This window comes from Triticum aestivum, chromosome 6A (genome assembly GCF_018294505.1).
Source record: "Triticum aestivum cultivar Chinese Spring chromosome 6A, IWGSC CS RefSeq v2.1, whole genome shotgun sequence".
Taxonomy (NCBI): Eukaryota; Viridiplantae; Streptophyta; class Magnoliopsida; order Poales; family Poaceae; genus Triticum; species Triticum aestivum.
In genome coordinates this window covers 598,743,141-598,762,313 of record NC_057809.1, presented here as the reverse complement: position 1 = coordinate 598,762,313, position 19,173 = coordinate 598,743,141, and the positions used below count along the sequence as shown (strand labels likewise).

Sequence of the window (19,173 nt, the reverse complement as noted above, 5' to 3'; positions counted from 1 at the left end):
GCTCTAGAAGAGTCAGACAGTGGGGAGAAGTTCATATCTAAGAGCATCTCTAGCGGTTCCGCATATAGGGAAAGCCACAACAACAGGTCGCCCACTCCTCGCCGTCGTATGCCACCTGCTTTGCGCACGTTAGACCCTCGCTCTCACATTGGCATTGGTCGCTGGAGTCGCATGTTCACTCGCACGAGAGAGAGAGAGAGAGAGATTAGCCACAGACAGATGGGACATATATGTCAGGCTAATTATAGGCGAAGTTTTTTTAGGGTTATAATTATAAAGGAAATTGTATTGGGGATAACATGGCTACTATATATAAGCCCTTGCACTTGGGGACCAAACATTTGCTGCTAAGACAACTTACCTGGAGCAAGAAGTTCTCTCTAGCACGGTTGCCGGAGAAGCAATCTTCTACTACATAGGATCTTTCGTTCTATTTTCTCTAATTATTTTTTTCATGATAATACGTGTCTCATTCATATTATAAAAAATAAAGTAAAAGTCACGTAAAGACCGACATGACAAAACTAAAAAGATGGCAGAACATCTCTGAGCTTGATATCAATGCCCGTCACCTGCCTCCGGCACCACCACAGTAGCCACTAAATAAAAGAATGATGAATCACCTCTTCACCCGAGCTCGACGCGGCTCCACCGCTGATATGCAGCTTTGCGGACCTTCAAGGTGGCTCACCGAAAGTGAAGCCCTTACCGTTGAACGAATCAGACCGGGGCAACACCCCGGACACGCCATCGAACTCCAGATCAGGCACCCCACCACGACTAAAACGCCGAAGGAGGAAGCGATACCTGCCATCCACGAACCACGAGCCCAACACATGCTCCGTCTTCCAGATGTCGTTGATGCAGACCACAATCTGCATCCGCTCCTGGACTACCTCCCAAGCTCCACGCCGACGCGTGAGCAAATGCCGTCGCAACGGCGGAGCCCGAGGACACAGGTCCACCACAAGGATGCCGCCGCCGTCACACCATCCTTACTTGAACAGACTGGTTTCTAAATTCATCCTCAACCATAGAACCGATAGCCTCGTCAGGGAAGAATCAGAAGAATCTTTATTCAACATTGTCATCGTCGCTGCTGAAGCAAAGAAGATAAACAACCTAAAAAACTAGACTGCGAGGGAGTAAAAATGACCCACACGCGTGAATCTGGCGACCCCTCTCATCACCGACGACCAAGATCGCCGCCGGAGGGGAGCCGCCGGAGAACGGCCTTGGAAGATCGGCCTCCCCTGGCGGCGTCTAGGGTTCCAGCCGCCAGGGACGAGAGGAAAACAACGATCCTCTTCTTTTTGCTTGGCTCTTTTCTCTAGTTATTTATATTGACACTTTTTACATTTATGTATTTTTTATTTTTATACAACAAAACATCATTTTTTATAGTACCAATCTTCATTCACCTGAAGCTCAAGCCAAAGCCAAAGCCAGGCCGCAGCAGAGCGTCCTGTCGTCCTCCCCCACCCCCGCGACGGACGCCGGCGCCGCCGCGATGGCCGTCGACGACTCGTCGGAGACCGACCAGCTCGACTCCATGTCCACGGAGGACATCGTCCGGGCCACCCGCCTCCTCGACAACGAGGTCCGCGTCCTCAAGGTACGCCCCCCCTCCCCCGAACCCTAGCAGCCGCTATCCCGTCCCGTCGGTCCAGGGCCGCCTGATCTAGTTTGTCTGTTCGCGGGGGTGCAGGACGAGCTGCAGCGGAACAACCTGGAGCTCGAGAACGTCAGGGACAAGATCAAGGAGAACCAGGAGATGATCAAGCTCAACAAGCAGCTGCCCTACCTCGTCGGCAACACCGTCAAGGATTTCTGTACCGATTTGGATGCGGAAATTATGGGTTTCTGTACCGATTTCATTCATGCCGGATTCACGATTCCCCAATCCAGTATTAGTTCGTGCAAGCCAGATTAGTAGCCCAGAGTAGCGTGTGACTTCACATGCTCTAGTTTTGAGCTTCAGTTCGTGCTGATTGATGAGGGGTCAGTGACTGTACGCCCTAGTTTAGTTTGCTGGAAATGTTTGACGTCACAGAAACACATAGTTACACGCCAATTTCTCTCTTGTGATCAACCTTGTAAATCATCTAGGAGGTAGTAAATCAATTGCAACTGTATTGCTTGCTATGTGGTAGCTCTCTGGAATCAGTTGGTGTGTATCAGTGCTGTTGTTCATTAGCTTCTGATAACTTATCTGGCAAGGATAAACTGCTGCACTCATTTTGTCTTTTCCTTAAACTCAGAACTGATATTTTCAAGGTTATAGTTTGCCAGGTTGCTGATAAATATCTTGACTTCAGATGCATTTGTACTTGGAAATCTACTAACGTAATTTATCAACTATTTCAGATTTTTGAAATGAACCTGGAGAGGATGGTGCTAATATAGATCTGGACTCACAGAGGAAAGGAAAATGTGTTGTTCTTAAGACATCCACAAGACAGGTAAATAAATTTGCTCGAACTTGCTGTGGTGCTTACATCTCTAGTATTTGTTACTACATCTACTCCAACTGTATATGCATGAACTGTCGTGGATGTAGCCCAGGCATGCCGGTGGTTGGTGCCATAGAAACAAGTACTCAGAGAGGAAAGATGCTCCATGGTTGATTAGTTGTGTGTGTTCAGGTTGTCTCCGATTTTAGTGTTTCTGCCTATATTTTGGAGAGCCAATGAGTACAACACAAGTTAGGGATGTGCCAGTGTTGTAGGTTTGGTACAATCATCAAGTCTCAGGGTCCTAGTTAGGTAACTTTGTACGAGAGCAGGTGTTGTAATCTTTGACACCATGGAACTTCTCCATTAGTTGCAAACACACAGTAAAATTCTTAAGTAGATTTTAATTTTGAGAACTCTCCTATAGGCTATAAACACCACCATTTTATATTTCACCTGAGGTTGGCTTGTTAACTGTGTAAGTTTTCCTGGGAGTTGATACCATGACACATCAATCACAAGTAGCTGAATTTATTATGTCAGACATCACATTCTAGTACCTTGCAGCATCAATATTCCTATCCCTGCCTGCGTACAGCATTTTACTTGGTTAATTTATCTGTATCCATAACAACCCTTTCATTTATGAGCCTATATGGACTATTTTAATTTGGATGTTTGGAACTTGACATGGTTTATTTCCACATACCATTTGATGGATCTCATTAGTTGGGCAATCTTTGCTGTTTTAGAGAATCAATTTATTTACGTGCTGTAAAGAGTTGGACTTGCTGCTCAAGGCTTCTCCGTTCCTTTTCTGTTCTTGATTGCAGACTTATTCCTTCCTGTGATTGGGCTTGTTGACCCTGACAACCTCAAGCCTGGTGATTTGGTTGGAGTCAACAAGGACAGCTACTTGATATTAGACACGCTACCTTTGGGATATGACTCTCGAGTAAAGGTAATGGAGGTAGATGAAAAGCCTACGGAGGATTATAATGACATTGGTGGCCTTGAGAAAGAGGTATTTACTTCACATTTTAGATGATGAAAACAATAGGCTGATTGCCAGTTTATCTTTCTGTAGGCAGTATAATGTTAAGTTCTTACGTCAGAATATTTTTAGTTGATAATTGTTTGCTTTTATTCGCTCCCTCGTGTTCTGATTTTGTAATTGTCTAATTTCTAATGCAGATTTAGGAACTCGTTGAAGCTATAGTGTTGCCAATGACACACAAGGAGCAATTTCAGAAGTTGGGAGTTTGTCCCCCGAAAGGAGTTCTTTTATATGGACCACCTGGGACGGGAAAGACATTGACGGCTCGTGCATGTGCTGCACAAACCAATGAAACCTTTCTGAAACTTGCTGGTCCGCAGCTAGTCCAGGTAACTAACTTTTGATGTTAAAGTCATTGAAAGCAGAATGTGCAATATCATATTATTATTCATTTTAATGAACTAGATGTCATGCTGATTGACTTATTCGAGGGTTAGCTGCTTATTCTACCAATCATTGAACACTGCTTTGGCATGCTTTGCAGACTATGATCAGTTCTGTTAAGATGATTGTATCTTTCTTCACACTCAAATGAACTTTGATTGTAATCCTTATAACTCTGTAGTTAATAGTGATTAGCATCATTGGCTCAGGATAAGACATAGAATATCGACTTGCATCTAAAATTGCTGGTTCAAACTTAGAATGTCCATTTGCATCTGTAATATTCCTGGGTCCAGCATTTTTTAGTTCTTCTGGATATCTTTCAGTCAGATATTAACATTTTGTGAATTGTTTCAGATGTTCATCGGTGACGGGGCAAAGCTCGTCCGAGATGCATTTGAGCTGGCAAAGGAGAAGGCCCCCTGCATCATTTTTATTGATGAGATTGATGCAATTGGAACAAAGCGTTTTGACAGGTGCATTTTTTATTTTGCATGCATCGTTTGTACCATAAGCGTTGTGATTTTTTAGTTAGTCCAGCGTAAATGCTTAGTGTCTCTTTACCTATTGTGGTTGAAGTATGTCTCGTTATGTCGTTACTCTTGTTTTTAATTTGGCGAATTGTCTGATGAACACCGTGGTATAATCTTTGTATGAAGAAAATCAGTTGGTATCCCTGCAAGTTGAACACTCCATCAACCTTCTATGTCATCATATGTAAAATAAGAGAAACTGCTCATGATTTATACTTCAGAGATAAATACATCTTAACTACTTTCAGCATATGCTGCATATCATATGTGATGATGTTGTTAACCTATTAATGCAGGGTTAAGATATTGATTACTTGCAACTAGATATGATCTTTTTACCGGGAAGTATATATTTGATATTGTTTGTATTTTTCTTTTTCTATTTGACTGCAGTGAAGTTAGTGGTGACAGAGAAGTCCAACGAACCATGTTGGAGTTGCTGAATCAGCTAGATGGATTTAGCAGTGCTGAGAGGATAAAGGTCACCATGTCCTAATATTTTTCTCTGTAATCTGAATGCATGCAAGCTCAACCTGTAAAGATAATTTCTTTTGTACTGATGGTTTGGCCTAACTAGTTTTGAAAACAGTAATTCGATAAAATGGATTTTTTATTTGATTGATTAATGAGTAGCCACAAATTGGCTTGTCATAATTTGAGAGATGATGAATACCTGAACCTGATCAGATGTTTTATTCATCCTGTTTCCTGAACACGTTGTTGTTTTGTGACTTGCAGATGATAGCTGCAACTAATCGTGCAGATATTCTCGATCCTGCTTTACTCCGTTCTGGTCGCCTGGACCGCAAGATTGAGTTCCCTCATCCGACAGAAGAAGCAAGAGCTAGGATTTTGTAAGTATGTCTCTTGCAATTTGTTAAAGGCTGACAACTCCTATTGCAAAAAATTGCTTACCTTTTGGTTTTGTGGACTCAAAAGAAGTTTGTTCTGCGTTCTATCTTGTAGACTCAAGAAAGATGAACGTACATCCTGATGTCAACTTTGAGGAGCTGGCTCGTTCAACTGATGATTTCAACGGTGCACAGCTGAAGGCTGTTTGTGTGAAAGCTGGCATGCTTGCTCTACGCGCAGGGATGCTACAGAGGTTTTTGCCGACTCTTGTTCTTTTGTCACACTGGTTCCTTTATGGATGGTAGATAATGGAAGATTTTTTTTTGAAACAAGGCAAAAGGCTTGCCATTTTCATTAATAAAGAAGAGGGTTTAAGACAAGGCTCCCTAGAGAGGGTAAAAAAAGTCTATCACTCTGGCGGCATTACAACGCCCAAGTTTTTCGCTCCCGCCATCACCCATAATCTAACTTCCTCCTTAATGTTTCGCACTAGCACCGCGGTGGGGGTCGCCGAGTTGCGGAAGACTCTCGCATTGCGCTTTTTCCAAATCTCCCAAGAGACGAGCATCAAAAGGGAGGTCATCGCTGACCGCGAAGAGGCCCTCGATTGGGCGATCCGGAGCCACCAATCTTTCACGGAAGTAGCAGTGCTCCACTCCGTAGGGATGACATCTTGGAGCCCAAGCCATTGGACAATGTCGCACCACACCCTTACAGAAAAACGACAGTGGCAAAGAAGATGCGTGGGGGATTCTCCGGTTTGCATACAGAGGGGGCAGAGACCACAGTTTGGCCATCCACGGCGCGCGAGTCTATCAGCAGTCCAGACTCTATTTTGCATCACGAGCCAGGCGAAAAATTTGCATTTCGGCGGCGCCCAAGATTTCCAAACAGTCACATGCATGGGCGAGCGCGTGTGTCCTTCAAATTGCACATTGTAGGCTGACTTTGCTGAGTAGGTGGCGTCCATAGTGAATTTCCAAGTAATCCTATCAGGGGCATCAGCCACAAGATGAGTGGCACTGATCTTCTCCCAAAGGGAGGCGAACTGCTGAATGTGTTCCAGGGAGAGACCTTGATGCGGATTAATTTGACTCACCCAGAAGTTGTTTTGCAAGGCTTCCTGAACCGTCGACTTCTTCTTTTTGGAACACTCAAAAATTTTGGGAGCAACATCTTTCGGCCTCCAACCGTCAAGCCAGGAGGGCTCCCAAAAAAGAGCAGTAGCTCCATCTCCAATGGTGACGGTCGTGGCTGTGGCGAAGAGGACCTTGTCCGCCTCGGTACATGGGTTTCCCAGACCAATCCAGGGCTTCGATGGATCGGTCCAGAGGAGCCAAAGCCATCTAATCCTAAGGGCCGAAGCGAATTTCTCCAGGTTTAGAATCCCAAGGCCACCGAGTGATTTGGGCTTGCACACCAGCTCCCAATTCACTTTACACTTGCCGCCTGACACCTTGTCGCAGCCAGCCCACAAGTAAGCCCGACGGAGCTTGTCAATATATTCCCGGACCTCAGCCGGGAGCTCTAGCGGCGTTATAGAGTAGATGGCAATAGCAGTGAGGACCGCCTTGACCAAGACAGCACGGCCAGGCAAAGCCACGTGCTTCCCTAGCCACGGGACGAGTTTAGCAGCCGCCTTGTCTTTGAGGTATTGGAAATGGACAGCTTTCAAACGGGACACCGAAAGAGGCAAACCGAGGTATTTCAATGGGAAAGTAGCCCTGGTAGCCGGGAAGGAATGCAGCACCTCGTCCAAGTCCACGGCTGCACAATGGATAGGGACGACACTGCTCTTCAAACAGTTTGTGACTAAACCGGTGACTTCACCAAAGGAGTTCAGAGTGTCTGCTAGGAACTGGATATCCTCCTTGAATGGGGCCACAAATATAGCAGCATCGTCGGCATACAAAGAGGCTCGGATAGCCGGAGATCGCCTGCCAATTGGGTGTAGCTTTCCTTGAAGGGTCGCTTTTGCCAGGATATGATGAAGCGGATCGATGGCGAGAACAAAAAGCAGCGGAGAAAACGGGTCTCCCTGCCTTAGCCCTTGGCCATGCTTAATCGGCTCCCCCGCAACCCCATTGAGTAGCACCCTAGAGGAAGCCGTGGAGAGGAGGGCCGAAACCCAATCCCGAAATCTAATAGGGAATCCGCGATGGCGCATCAGATCCATGAGGTAATCCCATCTGACCGAGTCGAACGCCTTTTTAATGTCCAACTTGAAGAGCAAAGATGGGGTTTTGTTGCGATGCAGTCGCCTGGCAAGGTTCCTAACATACAAAAAGTTGTCATGGATACTTCTTTTTTTGATGAATGCACTCTGAGCAGGGGAGACAAGGTTGTTCATGTGAGGCGCAAGGCGAGAGGCCATCATCTTTGCAATAATTTTTGCGATGGCGTGAATGAGACTAATGGGTCTAAAATCTGTGATGTCCTCTGCTCCGTCTTTCTTTGGAATGAGCGCAATGTTTGCGGAGTTGAGCCAGTGCAGTGAGCTGACGCGCAAGTCTGAGAAAAGGTTGATCACCTTGAGGATCTCCGGCTTGACAATATCCCAACAGTCCTTAAAGAACACTCCAGTGAAACCATCTGGTCCTGGCGCCTTATCACCTGGCAGGTCGAAAACCGCTGCCTTGATCTCTTCCTCGGTAAAAGCAGCCCCCAGTTCAGAAAGATCCGCATTCGGCACGGGATGTAGTCCCAGTTGAAGTCCTTTTTCCTCGGCAGCCCCTTCTTCATGATGGCTGAGAAGTGCCGCTGGACAATCACTGTTTTATGCTCATGGGAGGTGACCCAGCCCGGCCCCTGTTTGAGCCTATGAATAAAAATTTTCCTCCTCCGGTGGTTGATTCGAAGGTGGAAGAATTTGGTGTTGGCTTCCCCCTCTTTCAAGCTTGTAATTCTGGAGCTTTGCCATTTGCGAGCCCTCTCAAGAGCGGCCAGCCCAATGACTCTTCTTTTTAGTCTTCTCCTAAGATCACACTCTTCCGGCGTCAACCGTCTGCACTCTTGGGCGAAATCGAGACGAAGAATGACATCCAGAGCCATATGTAGCTGAACCTTGGTTCTGGAGAAAATGGTTTTACTCCAAGAACGGAGCCTCCGACTAGTCGTCTTGAGTTTATGGAAGAGGGCCTGACAAGGATCGTTCCAAGCCTTTTGGACGGCATGCTTGAAGCCCGGCATTTTGATCCAAAAGTTCTCGAAGCGGAAAGTCTTAGGACGGACCGGGCCATCAGCATTGGCAAGGAGCAAAGGGCAGTGATCGGAGAGGGAGGAAGACATCGCGTGTAGGATGTGATTAGCAAAGGTGATGTCCCAGTCCTCGTTGCAGAAGAAAGTGTCCAGTTTGCTCATGGTAGGGTTGATTCATTCATTGCTCCAAGTAAATTTGCGGTTTTGAACATGGATTTCCTTAAGCTCACAAGCATTGAGAGCATATCTGAATTTAAGAATCCGCCTATGACATGCGTTTGGGCGGTTTTTGTCCCGGGCTCGGTGTATTTGGTTAAAGTCTCCATTAACAAGCTATCTATCCCCAGGGGGTGGTTTTTCCAGAATGAGCTCTTGGAAAAAGGCATCCTTGAGGTTTGAGCGAGTTGGGCCGTAAACCGATGTGATCTTGAAAGGGAGACCGGAGCTCACTAGGGTAATCTTGGCCGACAATGAGTACACGCCGAAATGAACATCCTCAACCTTCACTGACAGCTCATCCCAGAGCATCAGGATTCCACCATGGGTGCCGACAGCAGGGCGTTGGGCGAATTTACCCAGCCTCTGCCCACCGATGGAGCTTGCGATGAAGGAGTCGACGTGCTCGAGTTTAGTTTCTTGGAGGCATATAAGGTGACAAGGAGTAGCGGCAATGGTTTCGCGAACGGTCGCACGGCGAGCAGGACAGTTTAGGCCACGAACGTTCCAGTTCAGTACAACAAGGTTGTGGCTTTGATCTGTCATTGAGCACTAGACAAACATCGTTGTGAGCAGAATAGGAAACAGACAAGGTTCAATATCAAAGGGCACTTCCCAGTTACAGATAAAGGCCTCACACATGGCCAACGCCTCGCCAAGGCAACCTCCAGCAGACACAACAATGGTCTGGGACAAACAGGCGTACAAACTGGGACCATCCGCTGAACTAAAATGGCTACACTAATCAGGTAGTTGTCTAACATTGGCAACAAATTAACTCCAGCAGCAGGCAATCTTCCCAGGATCAGCATGAGGTCGAGGCGCCGCCAAGTCCATCCTGTAGCTCAGGAGCCGCCACACCTCCGTGCTCAATCAGAGCATCTTCAATGGCAGTAGCAAGGTCGCAATCGAGCTGGAAAATGGCTCGCAAAGCCGCCACGGCGATGTCAGGGAGTTGGCCCTTGAACAGCTCCACGTACCTGCCAATGGCCGCCTCCGTGACAGGCTCACCATCAGCAACAATCCCCAACCTGCGGTAGAGGAGCTGCTCAGCCAGTTGCGCGATGGGGACGGTTTGCTGCTTCTCTTTGAGTCTGGGCTACACCTTCCGAGGTTGAAGCCAGTGATGCCGGCGAGCGTCTTGCGCCGGTTCTTTAGAGCTCTGGGAGCCACTGCAATTGGATCAGCAAGGATGGCGGGCTGCAGCGGTACAAAGAGCGGCGACAAGCTTGAGGGAGCGTGAGCAGGGGCCGGGGCAGCAATCCCTGCCTGGAAGACGGGAGTGACAGGCGAGGACTGGGCTGGGGAGATCGCCGCAGAGACCGGGCAAACTTGAACCCTGCGTAGCCAGTCTCCACCTGACGGAGAAGCCATGATCTTACAGGAGGCTGACCTCGGAGCTGGTGGTGGGGAGCGGCCACGACCTTCATCTTCAGTTGGTGCCGCAGGCGCCGGACCCCATCCATGGCCTCGGGAAAGGAGGCGGAGCGGACTCGAGGTAGCCTCCTCGGCGCTGAGAAGTGGCGCGAAGCCCCTCGCAGGAGCAGGCTGGACGTGCGACTCCAGCACGGCAGGAGGGGAGGCGCCATCCGGCTCTGCAACCACCACGGTCGAAGCAGGCGAGGCGTCATGCACACGCTCGCACGCAGCTGAGGACGGCGTGGTCAAAGCTGGGGAGAAGCAGGCGCCAAGGCTTGTCCCCAACTTCCTGATGCGCCATGCTAGAGCAGCCACAGGGGAGCGGGTGCGTCTTCTGGGCATGGCCGAAGCGCGGGCAGCAAAGGCAGTACCGGAGCGGCGGCGAGACACCGGGGACACATCCCTCCGACGACGGCCAGCAGTAGGGATGACGGCACCTCCAGGAAGAACCTGCACCTTGGAGCGATCGACACGGCGGTAGTAAGCCTCCTGCTCGTACCCGTGTCTGTGTCCTCCATCTCTTCTATCTTCACGGCCGCGGCTACGCGCATCATCACGCCGGTCTGCAGGACGCGAACGGCTTCGGAAAAGCCTGTCCCGCCACGAGCCGCCATGATCTTCGCGACGACCACGGGTCTCCACATCCCGACCATGGCCGTCCTGCCAGTCCCAGTCGTCATCGTCCCTGCGACGCCGCCGGTCATCGGAGCGTCGAGGTACGGCAGGCTGCCTGTCGCGCTGAGAGGACTCGCCGTCGACGATCTGATAGTGCCAGTCAAACTTGTCCGAGGAGTGCGGGCGTGAAGGGAAGTGCCCATCACTGGAGGGTGAGAAATCTTCCGACCGGTGCATCGGTCCAGATGCACGAGGACCCGATAGGTGAGCCCTCTGCGGCCACGCAAAGGGGATGCCGAAATCGAAACCTCATTGTCGACAATGGTCACCCACATGACCTTGGGTATGGCAGAAGGGTTTGAGCACCAAGCCCACAGATTGAGGGTCTCCGCGTCTTCCCTCTGCACCGTTGCCACGTCAAGGTAGTGCTTGATGCAGGAGCTGCCAACAATCTTGCTGACTACATCAACATCCCAGGCTTGAAGTGGCACTTCCTCCAAGCAAAGGTGAACATGGTGGTGGAAGGAAGCGGCCGTGGCCCTAGTGAGTGGGGACCAGGGGGCCGCATGAATGTCAAGGCTGCCATGACGAAATCTTCCCAGCAACGTAACCTGAGCTTGGTGGTGCGGGAAGTCGAACCGCACCAGGAAATCCTCTGGCTGATGCGGCACAACACGGAAGACCTCCAGGGGCACGCCAAACTTGCTGTGGATGGCTTCAGCAATGGTGGCTGCGTTGACTCGAGGCCGGTTCCCGCCGAGCCAGACAAGAGCAGCAAGGGAGGCCAGGCCGGCTGCCTGGGCGTCCATGGCCGGAGTAGAGACCGTAGCAACGAAGCCCTCCGCCGGGCGTGAGGCCGCATCCCCCAATCGAGCCTGGTTGCGACGCGGAGGCATGGCCGGGGCTTGAGCTTGGCGTGGTGGGGAGGGGCGGCTGTTTCTTGGGTGGAGGCTGCAGCAAGAGGTGCGGTGACCTTGCCTGCCACAGAGGTTGCAGACAATAGGGTCGCGACACTCAGAGGATTTATGCCCCCTCTGCTTGCAACGGCAGCATCGCCGCTTGCTAGGCTTGATTTATCTGCACCAGTCACTTGAATGAGAACCTCTTGAATGTGAGCTTGACCGGGATCTGTCTCCATTGCTGCTTGACGGGACACGCGCGCCGCGCGGCTGCTGCCTCTGACCCGTCGCGCCTTGATGGCGCCACCAGTGAGCAGGGCGCACCAACAGCCATGGGTGTTGATGAGCTTCCGCCGAATCTCTTGAATGGGAGTTGGGGAAGCAACCAAGCGCATTCATGGCCGGATCTTCGACTTGAATGCATCGCGAGAGGGATTTCCAGCTGGAGCTGCGGGGGCTTCATTAATGGTGGTTGCCGCTTTTCCCCTCTTGGCGCCAGAGCTTGGGGAGCAGCCATCGAAGCGCACCCTCTTGGGACCGAGCGCGTCGGGGCGCGGTGCACGCGAGGCGCCGACCACCGCAAACTCTGGGGACTCGGGGACCATCGAGGAGCCCGACCTCGTGGATCTCGGTGGCGACAGGTCCGGGTCCCAGATCCGCGGCCTGGGGGGCGGGGGCGGGGGCGGCGGCGTAGGGAATCCAGGGGGTCGCCGCGGCGTGAGCGAGCCAGGCGCGGGGGAAGGGGAAGGAACGGGATGGGCTTTGGTGGCTGCGGCGGTCGGAGCGAGCGGCCGCAGGTGGGTGGCTGCGGTCGCCGGAGTGGGGACGCGCAGGAGGCTCGTGGTCTGTTGCATTTTTTCACCGCTGTAGTGAATGAGGCGCATAATGGAAGATGATAACCGCAGATAAAATCGATTAGGATCTTGATGCTCAGAAAATGAAATTTTAAACAAATCAGCATTAGTTCTATGGTATGATTTTTTAGGACAGTTCTACTGTATGTTCAGTATGAACTGAACAGCCTGAAATATAATACAGTACACAATAGAGAATCATAGTGGAACATAAATACAATATGTAGATGCTGCTTTGATATCTCGAAGCATTTTTTGTGGCCTGGTAGCATGTGATTTACTGCCTGAAGTGCACTTCCTCACGAAGCATGTTTAACTGTATTGTTTCGCTCAACCCTATCTGTTTGCATATGCAGGTGATCAATGCAACGAAGGCATTATCCAAGTGCAAGCAAAGAAGAAATCCAGCTTGAATTATTACGCTTAGTTTCCCTGAAGTATTCAGAACGCTTGGTCCGGTGACGACTGCTGTTTGTAACACTCGGCTACCATTTTCATTTGGAATATAGTTTAATTCTCGAATCCTCTTGATTGCGTGAAGTAATCTTGCTTTGTGCCTGTACCTGAAAAATTGTTTCTAACCAATTGCTCTACGCCGAAAGTGTGAATTGTGGACCATACGGTTCAGGATGCATTAAAGCAACTCCAATGGGCCGATCCAAACGGACGGCGCATTTGTCTGTTTGGATCGGCCGTCCGCCCTGTTTTACATTTGGGTCGGTAGTGCGCCCAACGCGTCGACCCATTTTATATCCTCACTCAATTTTTAATAAAGGCCCGCGGCCATGTCTCATGCTGGCACCATGCCAACACCGGTATACAATGTCGGCTTTAAAAAATATCACCACACAGTTCATGCTGGCGCACTCGTCAGCGGCCGGCACGCATGCCAGCACACAAAAAGAGGTGAGACTTGAGTTTAACCACGCCATCGCGGCCCCGTGGTCATGCCGGCATACAAAAAAAGGAAGGCGCTCGCCGCCACGAGATCACTCGTCGATGAACTTGAGCATGTCGGCTTGCATCTTCTCGAACCACTGCCTCATCTTTGGCGACACGATGTTGAGATCCATCTTCATGATCTTCACCCCGGTCATCATGCTCGCAAGAGCCACTTCTTTCGCCTTGGTCTTGGCGTTGGCGGCCTCAATCTCTAGCATCTTGGCTTGCTTCTCCGCCTCTATCTCAAGCATCTTGGCTTGCTCCTCCGCGTCCATCTCAAGCCTTCTCCTTTGGATCTCCATGAAGGCGTTCATTTGCTCTTCTTTGAAACGCCGACGCTCCTTCTCCCTTGAGTCTTTCTTGTTCATCATGCCATCCACGCTTGCAATCAAGGCATTCGATGCCACATCCGCTTGTCCTCCTTCCTGGAGTTGGTCTTCCCCCGCGCCCGTGCCAGCTCGCCGTCCCCAACCTCCTCCATGGCTTGCTTTCCCCCACGCGACTTGAGGGCGGCATATTGCGCCTTGAACTTCTCCTCGTCTTTGATGACCCTAAAGCAATGGGAGAGGTTGAAGCACTTGCCATTGTGTTGGACCTTGAATGCCTCCAAAGCTTGAAATGCCTACAAATATATTTCATGCAAGCATATTGGCAAACGCTATGCAAATGAACACGCAAGCATAACCTTGAAGACACAAAAGAGGGCGGCTTGCTAGCATACCATGTCTTGCATGCCGATGCCGCTCACGAGGCGGGCCTTGACGCTCTCAAGGATGGCACAAAACTTATTGCACTCTTGTTGGATCACCCTCCATCGCTTCAAAATGGACACCCACCCACCCGCGCGTGCTCACTATTTGGTAAGGCGGAAACTTCTTGCGCTCATGAAACTCCCGGTGGACACGAATCCCAAAAGTTGAATGCTTTTGTTCGGCGCCCGTCTTGAGGTCATGTCCAATGTCTCGCCAACACTCACAAAGAAGCTTGTCCTCGGTTTTCGTGCATGCCTTCGTCCGCTTGCTCTTGTGCTTCGGCTTTGGCCCAGCGGCTTGGTTTGCGAGCTCGTCCTCGAACAAAGGCTCCACTTCGACGTCGCACTCGTCCTCTTCCTCTTGCCCGTAGTCGTCCGGAAACTCATGGTCAAGTGGGAAGCCATCCAGGTCCATGCCGACCTGATCACGCATGAAGGACGCCTGATCGGGATCGTAGCCAGCGACCGGCGTGAACGCCCCTCGATCGTCTTGGCTTTGTGTCTCGTTGGGATCGTAGCCAGCGACCGGCGCACCGCCCTCGAAGATCAGGTTCTGCATGTAGTCCTTGTTGCCGGCGGCCGGCATTCCGTTGAACAGGTTGTGGGCGTCCGACAGCACGTCGGCCGGCATCTGCCGCGCGCGTTTGCTCGCGCCTCCGGATGACGAGCCACCGGCAAACTGTGTGGCGTTGAGGTCGATGGGCGCGGGCATGGAAGGCGCCACCACGCTCACGTCGGGCGAACACTCCCTGAAAAGGCGGGAGGCCTGCAGGTACACGTGGAAGCCGGGCATCGGGGTGCAAGCCGACACGCGGGGCGAGTCGGGGAGCACCATCCAAAGGAACGCAGATGAGCCGGTGCTGACCGCGGCCACGGCGGCGTTGACGAGGCCATGTTGGCTAGGGTTTAACCCTAGCATATAGAGCACCTTCATCGTTGCCGCCACGACGCGGGCGTTGGTGACCTTCTGCTGCGCAGCGGCGACAACTTCATCCCTCGTGTCCGCGGCGTGCCTCTGTAGCTTCTTATTTGGCTTGAGCGCGGAGGGGGCGGTCGTTATGCTGGACGAGGCGAGATGAGGGAGGCGAGGCCGGTGTTGGAAATTCGCCACAAGATCGATCACGTCAAATCGCACGAACACGCGCGCACACAAAACTGATAGCCAAGGCTCTTATCGTGCCCTCTTTCTCCTCTTTATCTTTTCTACAGGACCTTCCATTGTACAAGGTCTAAGCTGGTCAAGCTTCCTGCAAGCTACCGGGGTGAGACTAACATTACAAAGCACGAGCAGCCGAGCGGGCGACTCGGCGCGAGCCGAAAAGACCAGCCCGCCTCGCTTTATAAGCTGGTCAAGCTTCCTGCAATCTAGCGAGGTGTGACCAATATTACAACTAGATCGGGATCGCGCCTTGGCGCAAGAGTGCCGGTCCCAACATTTGATTAGGCAGGTAATGCTAAGTTAATATGAATTCAGTTTTAGTATATACATTCATACAGCATAACAAAATAGTGAAGAAGAAACACTCAGTTGTGATAGGAGCAAGACACAATGATGATAAACATCGGCATGAGACTAAGACAAAATCAATTTCAGTGCGTTTGGTAACATAGGGAATTAAAGCAATTGCTCAGAATGGATTAGACCAATACAGTAAATTTACATAAAAAACAGGGCATTGCCAAACGGCAAGACAACATATATACCAAAAGTATGACAAACATGACACATTTTGTCATTACAAAAATATGTCTAAAGTAGTGATCCAATAATCCAGCGCCTGGTATTTATCAGGGGAGTATGTAAACCAATACAAATCATATAAGTGCAGTACAAAGTAAGATATGGTTCAATAAAAACCATCAAAATTCTTGATAGATCAGGATTACAGCAAGTCATTTATATAGAAATGAATGCATCCCACAAGTTGAATTACCATTATTAATAATTAGAGTAAGTTGGTTACATAGCAAGGGACCGAAAACTAAGTAGCACATTACAGGACAGCCGAACATCACAAAATACTAAAAGCAAGGCGTTTATACAAAGGCTGGTGACAGTTAGATGGCAGTCTTGATAAGTACACAAAGTTAGAACCAATGGTGGAGCTCATCATGGCGAGTGATACCGCTGGAAGCATATGATTGCCAATTCCAACCACTCGGGTATCGCTTCGTCGAGAATCTCATCGGAGTCCATGACGACTATAACTATCGCTTGTCCAGAGAAGGGGTTGCATGGAGCAAATGGATCAAAGGGAAAGAATCACAGGTGATAAGTTTAGCTTGAGGCACCAACCTTTGGATATTTTCAACCGAGAGCAGTCTCGCACAAAGGTATCTCCTCTGGCGTCTCTGCTGAAAGCCCGACCCTGGGTGGCCTGAAGTGCACTTATCCTGTCCAAAAAACTAGTGGGCCTTCTTTGTGTGGCCTGGGTGGCCTGAAATTAATCACCGAAGGAATAAACCAATACAGAATATATGTTTGATCGTTCTGTAGCATGGCATGGTACATATTGGAATGACACGGAAGATCTTCGAATAGTATATGCAACACTTACACACATGCCTCTTAACTCCTGTTCATCCGTAAAGGATACCATGTTGGATCTGTCATCTTCGTCGTATTGAAACTGATGAAAGCATGCCGCCACAAGAATTAGGTAGAGAAATTAAGGGAATCAAAAAGTAAACTTGGGTCAGTGTCATCTAAACATGGGCATAATGTGATCTCATTACAGAATATAACGGCACGGATTTACTAATTATGACATTGGCTAATTCAACAATTCATTGGAAGTTGTTTCAGGCAGAACCACTCTAATCCATCAGGAGTACCTATTTTTAGGTTCCAACAAAGTTTGTAGGGTTACCTAACAGTAATACCATACCGAAATTGTTTGAAAATTAAGAGAGGGAGAAGGAGAGGGGAGGCAAGATATCAGCAATTAGGCCGTTTTCAGAGAGGAAGGGACCCCGTGGATGGGTCCTTGCGGTCGCCGGCCAAGTTCACGCTGTCGGTGGAGTTCACCTCCGGGCTGTCGCCTAAGAGGGGAGGGGATTAGGTGGAGGATGTCTCAAAACGAAAAGGAGAAGAGGACGATGCAAGGCGTCGGAAGGGGGTTCTCGCCTCACCTCGACGACTTCGTCAGTCGCTGTTGAGGCGTCTTATGGTTCAGCCCGGCGGCTACGGCGACGGTTCGTCCTGCTACTGCCGCTGACCAATGGTGGACGGAGTGCGTGTTTCTCACCGTCTCCAGCGGTGTCGTGCCCAGGAGGTCGTCGTAGATCACCCCCCTGCGTGCACCGAGGGTGCGCCTGGATCTGCCGGTCAGCAGCGGCGCCGATGAGTGCACCTTGACCCGCCACTCCCCCCTGCGCGCACTCCTATAGCGACATGAGTGGCGGCAATTGCATCCAACTTGTCTATTTTAAAAAATAAGAAAGCAGAAGGTCATCTGTAAGGAGAGAACACCATATCGCTAAAAATCAAATGCTTAAGCTTGAAAAGGCATGCTTACATCCACTATTTAGAAATGATCCTACCAAGAAGAAACATTTAAACTAAGCACAGCAAGCACTGACAAAAATATAGGAGCAGCTATTTCAAATAAATCTGAGTGCTAAAAACTCCATTAAAGAAATGAAAATCTGGTTAGATACATTATATCTTAGTACAAGTATAGATAATTTGATATCTGATATAAAAGATGCTTTACTTAACTAAGCTCTAAGGACCGAGACTCTAGTCAGATGATTCTAAGATAATATCAAGATGCATTAGAAATAACTCGCATAATATATACCATACAAAAAATACACCTACAACAAAACCTTTTTAATTGGCTAACAATACAATAAAATAAAGAGAAGTAGTCAGTATCTGTTGGAAATATCAATCAACAAAAAGTGTTGCTCTAGATTTTGATGTGTTAGGCAAAAGAGAAAATAAACAACTGCCAGCTTAATATTGGTTGGGAAGTGACATCAATGATGTAATCCTAATAGGAAAATGAATAAGCATCTACCATATCCAAGCAGGAGCTAGAACCCAAATACTTGAACCTTCATAATATAATACAGTAATAAAAACAGAGTTTCAGAGTATCAGCTCTATAGACAAAATACTCTTATGGCTAAAATAAGGATAAGCTGTGTAAGTTCATCCTTATTTAACTCCTCTTTATGTAGGTAACATATTTTAAACTCTATAGTTGGAAGAGTGTTCAAACTACAGGATCCAAAAAAATGCAGTGGTGACGTACAGAATTGGGGAAAGCTTCAGAACAAACTAAAGAAAACGAAAGGAAATGTCTGCTCAATGGCTCGGATTAACCCAACAACCTAATCACAGCAGTCAAAAAAATGTTTATGGATACAAAATGGGACATGCTACCTCGGTCACTCTTTACATGAACAATCCAGCATTATCTCAAGAAAAATCTCAAAAAAATCCTATAGTATTATTTTCTGTAGCATGAACAAATAGCTACAACTGGTAACTTGCAAAAAATAGAAGTAATAGTATCACAACGAATTAAAACAAGTCATTCAACCGATAACTTGTTGGGAGTGAGTCTTTCTAGTATAACAAAGTGCAACTTACTCTTAACCAGATTAAATCAAAGACCAACAAGAAACAATAAAGGATCAAGAACAACTTATATGCAATAAAGGCATGAGAGAGAAGAAAACTTTACTTAAAACGGCTATAAACACTGGAGCATAAATAAGCAACACCTTTAAATACAAATGAAAAAGGGTTTAGGGTTAATTGCATAGTGGGCTCAGATTCGCCTTTCCTCGATCATATAACCTACCCCCGTCATCTCTTACCACCAGATCAATCTGTTTACATAGTGGAGCTGCCCTGGTTATCACTCAACAAGAATGACCATCCAAGGACATAACCATAAGTATCACATGACCAAAAATGATTTTAGGGATGAGAGGGAGGATCCAACTTGATACCCACAGGTGCCTCGATTGCTCAAAGGCACACT

The 19,173-nt window shown here is 48.8% G+C and overlaps 1 protein-coding gene across 1 annotated transcript; it reads left to right on the top strand.

Annotated features, from left to right (window-relative positions):
* The first annotated feature begins 1,421 nt into the window (after positions 1–1,421).
* Positions 1,422–13,037, top strand: LOC123128855 (26S proteasome regulatory subunit 6A homolog). Its single transcript, XM_044548963.1, has 9 exons — positions 1,422–1,615; positions 1,709–2,462; positions 3,287–3,477; positions 3,648–3,839; positions 4,252–4,370; positions 4,821–4,908; positions 5,166–5,281; positions 5,394–5,532; positions 12,837–13,037. The coding sequence occupies exons 4-8, from the start codon at positions 3,681–3,683 to the stop codon at positions 5,419–5,421; spliced, it is 510 nt and encodes a 169-aa protein (XP_044404898.1). The 5' UTR covers positions 1,422–1,615; positions 1,709–2,462; positions 3,287–3,477; positions 3,648–3,680; the 3' UTR covers positions 5,422–5,532; positions 12,837–13,037.
* Positions 13,038–19,173: the final 6,136 nt, after the last annotated feature.

Coding starts and splice junctions, on each gene's coding strand:
- LOC123128855 (XM_044548963.1), top strand. CDS start 3,681: ATGACACACAAGGAGCAATTTCAGAAGTTGGGAGTTTGTCCCCCGAAA. Junction 4,371..4,820: donor GGAACAAAGCGTTTTGACAG/GTGCATTTTTTA, acceptor ATTTGACTGCAG/TGAAGTTAGTGGTGACAGAG. Junction 4,909..5,165: donor GCAGTGCTGAGAGGATAAAG/GTCACCATGTCC, acceptor TGTGACTTGCAG/ATGATAGCTGCAACTAATCG.